Below are 9,556 nucleotides of genomic sequence, written 5' to 3' on the forward strand. Positions count from 1 at the left end.
TACTTTTCCTAGCTTTATTTCTTTAAAATGAATGAGAGCTAACATTTGTCCTACACAAATTTATCAAATGGTACTCATTGTTAATCATGTTTTTTTCTTCCTTTAATCTGTTAACATAGTTAACAGCATTGATAAGAGTTTCCTAATCATTTTTTTTTTTTTTGGGATCTTTTAAAAATACAATTCCAGGTTACTATTTCATATAGCTTATGATCTAGGTTTCAGGTACTGTACTTGTACTGCTTATCAACTATTAAACCATTTGGATATTCTAATGTGTGATATGACCTTCCTAAGCCAGTCAGAAGTCCACATTATTCTTATAAATACGTCTGGAGATTTGGGAATGGAAGGTGGAACAGCATGGTGAAGAGTCATCTAGGACTCAGTGGAACTAGATGTGGCTTATATTTGCCATTAAGTTACTCGATAATCCTTTATTTCAAATGTGAAGATTTATAAAATGGGTTATTGGAAGAATTAAATGTTAAGGTGCTGTGAACAGTGTCAACTACCATATAAATATAATAAATTATTAAATTACAAGTAAGGTCTTTTTAAGTGCAATTATGAAAGAAGATACAATATAAACACATTAAAATCTCTAAAGCCATGTAAAACCCGAAGGCATTAAAATTTATTAAATGATGCAATAACAACAGAATTCTTTATTTACAATAGCATTATTTAACATCAAATAAGCAAATAGCATCAGCAAAGCAATATTAACTTGCATAAATGTATTTAAAATTTCTCTGAATATATCTACCTTTGCATAAACTGCTCACACTAGAAATACAAACATCAATGCAGGTGAACAAAGTGATGTTCAGAGTCAACTCCATTTTGAAAATAAATCACAACCTGAAACACTGTAAGCTTTCTCCTGAAGAACCATAGTTAATATATTGCTTAATTTTACCCTTGTATAATCTTTTCATATACACACATCTCAGATGCAACTTCATGAGGAACTGTACAAATAAAACTCACAAATGACAAAGGAAAAAAAATGACAGTTAAATGTTTGAAGAAATGTATCATCATCACTATTCAACAACATAAAGGTTAAGTGATGATGCACTTATTCAAAAATTGTACACAATTCACTATACAAATATAATACATCGGACAGCTATGTAGGAATATACAAGACTTAAAAACAGATCTAAGGCATTATGCTAGATTTTAGCATTTTGAGGTTCTTGCACATAGCTTTTACCTGTAGTAAGAAACTTAAAAGATTTTGTTTTAGTCTATAAAGAAACACCAGGGAGAAAATTCTAATTAAAATCGAAGCCACTACAGTAATTTTCTTTTGTGCAGAGAATGCTTTGCTCTTAGGCAGCATACTACCATACAAACACTAGAAAATTTTAAATTCACACCAACAATTAATGGCTTAAGTTGCATTTCAAAATTGATTGTGTATCTTTGGGTTCTGCAAGTGGATCTGTGCCACCCATTTCATGTGTTAAGCCCATATGAACTCCATTTTTGAACACAGATTAAAAATTGCATTATATAAACTGCAAAAACATTGCTTTCAATTATTACAGGCCATAAGAGATACACATAGGGAGAGGGCATATTAATCTTTGAGTCAAACAAATTCATTGTAGTAAAACAGCTCACTTCACTTTTTAAACTTACCACATTACATGAACACTTAAATGAGTTTTACAACCAAGTTAATGTATGTATACTTTTCACATTATGTTTTTCACATTTAGTAATATAAAGCGAAACACTGATTATTTGTTCTATTAAACGAAAACCAAGTACTCAGTCTAACAAATTTATTGTGTACAGCATGAGAAATACTGATAATGAAGGGAATTGATTTGGCTTTTGCTTCTATAGTGATCAATATGATCAGAGGATTCCTTCACTTACTTTTCTTCTCCAAATTAGATGTAAAACAAAAATCCATTACCTGATCGAAACCATAAGACAATTTATCATCTTTTCCTTCAAAACAGCAATGATCATGAATTATTATAAATTACCAGTATCATGAGGTTGCAGATTTGTCTGAATCAGGATCGACATTAAAATACAGCGGGCAGATGGATAAAAAAGAAGAGATAGGTAGATAGTTTTGGACGGTGTTGTAGTGAAAAGGGACTTGAAACTAAAAACAAAACAAATCCAGTTTAAACTCCATTTCTTTTTTGTGCTGTGTGAAGTTAAAAATCATTCTAATTCACATATTTCTAAACATTAAAACTGGTCACACTGAATTGTATGCCACGTGAGCCTCAGCACACGGGGAGGTCCTGGAGTTCTGGGCCAACATCTGCTTGTTTTTTCCATCACAGTTGGGCAACCCAATGGTTTGGTGGAAAAAGTAGAGCCTTTTGAGGGGATATATGAACTGGTGGCCACTGAGAAGTGCTGTTCCTTGGCCACCTCCCTGTATTGAGATCCCTCTCAAGTGGAAAAAAAGTAGCGAAATGCAAATTTCCAGAAAGTTTCTTTAGTATGGAGCAACATTTTCAGACTGTCTACTTACCATCTATCTTTGGGTTATATCTCTTTCTATATTTCCGTAATCTGTACATATAGAGAGAGATATAAATATAAATAGGGGTAGTTTGTACATTTTTCACCCTGCCACAAATAAACAATCAAATTTCAAGGAAAAACTTCTCTGTTCCTAAAAAGCCTGGCTAATAAGATATTATAAAATGCTTTGCTTTTTAGACATCAAAAAGATATCATTCTGAAATTTAGGTAAGAAAGGTATTAGGGGTTAAGGAGAAATAGCTCAAAAAAGGTCATCAGTTTCTTGGTATTGCAGTTGTCTGAAACTGACACCCATTAATAAAAGATTATTCCCCTACCAGAGTGGGCAAGAAAAACAACCATAAAAGTGGCCTGCTTAGTAACATGTAGTCTTTCTAAGGTTCATTAAGAAAGAATATAAACATATAAAAATCAAGAATTGGTTCCTACAGCGGCTGCATATCATACAGATTAGATAAATGACTTATGAGCAGAATCACAAGGTTTAGAAAATAAAAAGTCGTAAGTCTACAAATTAGGTCTAATCAAGGCATTGATATCCTTTACAAAACACCTTTAGGAGACATTGCTATGAAGATATCTAATTTAATACTGAAGTACCTCATTTTTGAGTCAATTCCACAATATGTATACCTCACAAAAATTATACAATTAAAACACATAAGTTCTCAACTTAAATTATTGCTTGTTTACATATAAATCGGATTTTATGTACCTTACAAAACTTCGGCTTAGTCAGCACTGCTAAAAAACAAAATAAAAAACACATGGCAGAGGTTAAATCTGTCGTGATATCTGCTATCAATTTAAACACACTGGCGTTTTCTCACATTTTGGAGGCCAGAGTTGCTGGGGAACAGAATATACATGCTTCCAAAGCAGGTATCCTTAGCTCGATTGGTATCAAGTCTTAACTTTGCTCTTCTCCTTGCCAGTAAATGCATTTTTTTTTTTTTCTGAAATTCAATACTTAGCAATTGGTAAGTGGCTGGCAAAACATTTAAGGAAATAAAGGGCTTACCTGGTTTCTGTAGCTTATATTATTTTTTAAAAAATGAATGAAAGTAGGGAGGATGGGGAATGAGAGAGGGGAAGGGAAGAGTCAGGCTGACAGGGAAGAAGAGATGCTGATTCAAGCTGTCTGATCAAACTAAAGGGAACTTAATATAGAAATGAAAATTATTTCTTCTCGATTCATGATTCAGGTGAACTAGTTTGGTTTTAACAGAGAAAAAACAAGGAAAAAATATTTGCTAATGTTAACAGCCCTCTCACAGGCTCCTTTTCATCTGTTCAGTAACTGGAGACTCTTTCCAACATGGTCTTTAGCGCTTTCTAGAGATACGACTGTGACTTTGTTGGTCTTCATGCACTGGGTGTGTCTGTAAATATGGCGCTGTCCACGGTGTCTGTCCTGCTTCCATCCCAAGTTCAGGCTTTAGCTTAAAACACCTTTAGTTTTTAAAAAAATTCTTTTCTTTCCCCTAGACAAAATCTTAATCTTTTGCACTAGACTGTTAGCCAGGGAAAACAAAGCAAGAAACCAGTGTCTGGAACCGAACAGGAACAGAACAAGAGCATGGATCTCCTTAAATACATACATTTAAATACATTCAATCTGACATGGGTATGAAATTTGCCTGTCAACATTTACTTTGCAGGAGAGATCTAAGTTGCACTAAGGTGAATGCAGTGAACAGACTGAGCGACTGTCTGGATGCGAGCTTCAGACTGTCAAGAGAAGAGGCAGCTCCTCCTGCCACAGCCGAGTGGATGCCACCCTGGGGACCAGGGCCCAGGCCTGTCTGCTCTGGCAGAACCGGCTGGCAGGTCAGTTGGTTCGAAAACACATAGACACAGCTCTCCAGACTGGAAGTGTTTTGAGCAAGTGAGCCCGGTCAGCTGAAGAAGCAACTGGCTACTGTCAGTGTCAGCAATATTTCTGTAGGAAAACAGACAGATAAAAAGTTGTGAAATATCTTTGAGGTTTTGATAAAACCATCATAAAGCCCATCACAAAAACATCAAAATCCCTGACTATTTTCAATAAAGCAAATCACTGAGGCCGCATCTGGATGAGGACATTCGACGTGGAGGTGAACAGGCAGAGGGCGCCATTCCTTCCTTCACACAACGCTTCCAGGAGCCAAGGAGGAGCCCAGCGAATCCTACATGCTACTTCTTGCAGGCCATCGTCTGCAAATGGATGATGAATCTCTCCTTAATGACCGCTCTCCAACCAACAACATCCTAGCTCAATTTCATTTCTCCCACCTTCAATAAAGATGACTGAACAATTCACCCAGCTGCTTTTTGGCAGCATCCGATCCAGAAGGGGCCACTGCTTCCTAATCCTTCCTCAAATTCATCCAGTACAAACCCTTCTTCTATAAAATGGCCCTCCTGATTTTCCCTAATCAGATGCTCCCAAGGTTCTCTGGGTGTGTTCTCCCTGGCTTCAGCGAGCTAAATCATGATGGATTTTGACTCCTGGGGTGTTCTTTTTTTCTTTTTTCCTTTCTTTCTTTTTTTTTGAGATGCAGTCTTTCTCTGTTGCCCAGGCTGGAGTGCAGTGGCACAATCTCAGCTCACTGCAACCTCCGCCTCTCAGGTTCAAGTGATTCTCCAGCTTTGGCCTCCTGAGTAGCTGGGACTACAGGCGCCCACCACCGTGTCTAATTTTTGTATTTTTTGTAGAGATGGGGTTTCACCATGTTGGTCAGGCTGGTCTCAAACTCCTGACCTCAGGTGATCTGCTCACCTTGGCCTCTCAAAATGCTGGGATTGCAGGTGTAAGCCACCGCGCCCAGCCTCTTGGGGTGTTCTTGCTGGTTTTTGGCTATGTGTTGATGATGTGAATGACTGAATACCAAAGGTTATAGTGAGCAAGTCATGTGGCATTGTTTCTTTGGTTGGTGCAAATATATCTGTCAATGATTTTCTTTGGCTATTGACTATCTTCCTTCCAAAAGTTCTCATTCACTTAGCAAACATTAATTCAGCATCTATTATATGGTAGGTGCTGGGATATATCCACAAGACATTCTTTGTTACTGGTATCACAAAAATTGCCCAACTAGGCAAGGCAGACAACATGGAGATTACAATTGTACCTTGCTACAAATCAAATTATCATAAATAACAACATGATCTGAGTTCTGTTAGTGGAAATACTGTCTGCTTTGGAAACATATAACAATTGCTTCTGGGATTTAGATATTTAGACACAGAATTCTAGGCCATCAGGGCCATTAGAAATTATCTAATGTAAGTAAGATTAGAGAGGAAGCCAGCTCCAAATAATGTATTTTACCTTAGCACCCCAAAAAGAGAGTTCTGGGGAAAGTATTGCCAGATCATGAGTTCTAGTGGCCAAGGTGGAATTACATTAGCCCCTGGTCAGATGCACAATTCTCCTAAGCTTACAAAATGAGCTTAGAATACCTGTGATTTTACTTCTTCTCAGAGAAGAACATTTAGCATGCTTTATAAAAATATAAAGCTGAATAGATACGTATTCCTAACTTGTGTCACTTTTATGATTTCATATAAAAACACTCATGGTGCTGATTAAAATATGAAAAACCCTCAATTTTCCAGTTAGTCTAGAAAAAGAAACTCTACTGAGAAGTATTCATACCTATTGCATTTCTGAGGCTTAGAAACTGTGTAAGGCAGTATTCTCCGGCATGGACTAACATCAAGGAGCAGCCACCGAACAGAATCAGTTTGATGAAGGAGAACGCTGTGCTCCGCACACACCTCTGGAGTCGCATCACCTGGGGTGTACCCTGGCTGTGTCACTTAGGGGTGGGGGCCATTTTGTACCTAATACTTCTTAGGATGGTTGTAAGGATTACACAAAATGATGCACATGAAGTGTTTAAATAGTTCTTGGAACATCATAAGTGCTCACTAAATGTCATCACCACTATCACCATCATCATCGACTAAAAGCCGACCCTATCAGTGATCAATTTTCATAACACTAGTAAATAGAAGTAATTACAAGAGAAGCAGGCTGCTGAGCAGTAAACTCAATTTTAATCTATTTAAATATATCTAAAATATAAAGAAATGCTATAAGTTCTTATAAAAGGAAGAATCTTTGGGTTAGGTCAAATAACTGCCCTTCTCTAAATACATATTTTTGGTAAGTCTATGGTTGTACATACTAGCTCTGCTTAAAGCAAGGTACCACTATAATTTCCAATTCAAGATAAATGGAACAGAGTCAATTAATAATGGATGACAGTAGTATCTTGTTCAACAAATAGAACCAGATTACCACTAACAATTCTGGAAAAGAGCAGGGCACAGAGGCTCACGCCTGTAATCCCAGCAGTTTGGGAGGCCAAGGCAGGCGGATCATTTGAGGTCGAGTTTGAGAGCAGCCTGGCCAACATGGTGAGACCCTAAACTAAAAAAAGTAGGTGAGACCCTACTAAAAACTATTTTTAGTAGACCCCTCTACTAAAAATACAAAAATTAGCTGGGCGTGGTGGTGGCGGCATGGGCCTGTAACCCCAGCTACTTGGGAGGCGGAGGCAGGAGATTCGCTTGAACCTGGGAGACAGAGGCTGCAGTGAGCCGAGATCGTGCCACTGCACTCTAGCCTGGTCGACAGAGACTCCGTCTCAAAAAAAAAAAAAAAAAAATTCTGGAAAAAGCTCCTTGATTTATAACAGCAGCAGCAGAGCTTATTACGGAAACACAGGATGACGACTGAACCCCTATCAGTGTGCACATAAGTAGCACGGTGACAAATGCAAGTAACTTCCGGTTATTTCTGATGAATGAAAAGGGATATCCTATACAGATTATTCTCTAAAGGAAACAAGAGTATCTATGACAGACTATTCTCTGGCCTTAGCAATCAGCATGAAGAAAGTGCAGGTGGATGAGGCAGATTCAAGAGAGGGACTAGAAAAAAACAGGGAAAGTTGATGAGGTTATCAGTGGCCTGGGCAAGACAGTAACAGACAGGCGCTGTGTTGCCCAGGATGGAGTGCAGTGGCTGTTCACAGGTGCAGTCATAGCTCATTGCAGCCTAGAACCCCTGGCCTCAAGCCAGCTGGGTAGCTGTGACTACAAGCGTGCCACCCACTGTGCCTCACCCGAAAGACGCCTTTGCTGGGAAGAGAGAAGATCCTATATTTACTGAAAATTGATGTCTTAGATCCTAATGCTACTCTTTCCATTTGGGTTTAGTGGGCCCCCACGGGGCACCAAGATGCACGTGAAGGTGAACCCCTGGTCCTGCCAGCCTGCCGTGTGGCCCGTACCACAGGGCTGGTTGCAGGCCCGCCAATAAACCCCCAGCCGGGCACTTTCTACCTTGGTTGATCTGGGTCACCAGTTCTCTAAGTCTTCAGGCTAGCTGGTGACCCTGCGCAAATTATCTCGTCCTGAGATTCAGTCTCCTCATCTGAAGCGGTGGGGAACCTTAAATATCTATGAAGGGCCTGGCACTGTCCCTGGTAAATTCGAGGCCAAAACGTTCACTCCCTTCCCTTGCTCTGGGAGGTTCCTCCCTCCTGAGATGAAGAATCCCAATGCCTGGGGCTGAGGATGCTTCCAAAAATGTAGCTGAATATTTACTGTCTGTCCACATTGTTTATGAAATCTTTCTCATCCCTATAAGATCTAAATATTGAGAAGGGAGTGGCACCAAAGAAGGAAATTATCCCTTGCTGGCCTTCTCCAATGCTACCTGCATTAAACCCTTAGAAAAATCTCACAAGTGCTCAGTGTTCCCTTCAGGGAAGTGGCAGGAGGGTGCAGGGGTTAAGAGTGCATATTTGGGGTCAGCTGGCCTGGATTTAGTTCCCAATGCTGTAAGACCTTGATCAAGTCATTAAACTCTCAAAACAGTAGCTCTACCAGACAGTTGTGGTGTGGTTTAAATGAGGGAATCTAAGTAAAACTCTTAATGGAGAATAGGCTTGCAGTAAATGCTCAGTACATGTTGGCTGTTTCTGTAATTTTTTAAAAGGCAGAATGTGGGACCATCTCAGTGTTCTGATTTTATAACAGCTGGACCTCTTCTTCTTGGAGGTTACATGGCAGCTGAAAAAGGGCACAAGGCAGGGCAGATCAATTCCTGGGGCTCTTGGGAGACAGGGGTGGCAGACTGGGCCCATGAAATATTTGAGGGCCTTAACCTACAGAGTGGCTTTCTTGGGGCACTCGCTCTGCTGGAGCCCTGGCCTAGGCTGGCATGCAGTCACATGATGAAGGGTGAGGCAGGGAGGTCTAATCTCACTGTGGTGAATTCAAGGAGGGAGATGTGAGCCTGGCCACCCAAATCCATTTTTCTCCCATAGAGATATGATGTGCTCAGAGGGTGAGCTCCCCGGCACTTTTGGGTTAAAATGGTCCCTCTGTGGGAGCCCAATTATCAGTAACGTCACTGTTCTTCTGGGAAGTGTGTTCCTGATTTCAACTTCTGCACATAAGCCATGACTGAGTTGTGTGGCTGCTCATTTCCTGTACTCAGTGGAGGAGAGAACAGAATTGGCACCAGGAAAGATACCAGCCCCTCTAGGTATGTACACACAACATCTACAGGACTCCCACCAACAGCCAGCACCTCTGCCACTCAGGACTGTGATTTTTAAAAACAAGAGAAACCTCATGGAGAATATTCACACAGTAAGTTAAAATCTGGAGCAAATTTATGCTATTACTTTCTCAACTTGAATGCTAGTTATTAACCAAATCATCCAATACCCACTTTTTTTTTTGGAGGAAATTGAAAAACAACCCTGTACTGTCTCTATTGGGGGAGGATTTTTTTTTTTTTTTGAGACAGAGTTTTGCTCTTGTCCATGTTGGAGTGCGATGGCATGATCTTGGCTCACTACAATTTCCGCCTCCCAGGTTCAAGCAATTCTTCTGCCTCAGACTCCTGAGTAGCTGGGACTACAAGCATGTGCTTCTATGTCTGGCTAATTTTGTATTTTTAGTAGAGGTGAGGTTTCATCATGTTAGCCAGGCTAGTCTTTTTTTTTTTTTTTTTTTTTTT

General features: G+C 39.6%; 1 protein-coding gene across 12 annotated transcripts in view; it reads right to left on the minus strand.

The window, feature by feature from the left end:
• Positions 1-601: 601 nt before the first annotated feature.
• Positions 602-9,556, minus strand: part of NCOA2 (nuclear receptor coactivator 2) — a 298,233-nt gene continuing 289,278 nt past the window's right edge. For 6 of the 12 annotated variants that reach the window (XM_023184072.3, XM_023184083.3, XM_023184073.3 and 3 more), the window contains one exon: positions 4,501-4,725. In XM_023184072.3, the coding sequence (XP_023039840.1) occupies positions 4,705-4,725 (21 nt within the window). In that variant the 3' untranslated portion in view covers positions 4,501-4,704. Of the gene's footprint in view, positions 4,472-4,498; positions 4,726-9,556 lie in introns of those variants that run through there. The other 6 variants (XM_023184082.3, XM_023184079.3, XM_023184080.3 and 3 more) reach the window with 4 other exon arrangements.

The sequence above is a fragment of the Piliocolobus tephrosceles genome, chromosome 7 (assembly GCF_002776525.5).
Source record: "Piliocolobus tephrosceles isolate RC106 chromosome 7, ASM277652v3, whole genome shotgun sequence".
In the NCBI taxonomy this organism is placed as follows: Eukaryota; Metazoa; Chordata; class Mammalia; order Primates; family Cercopithecidae; genus Piliocolobus; species Piliocolobus tephrosceles.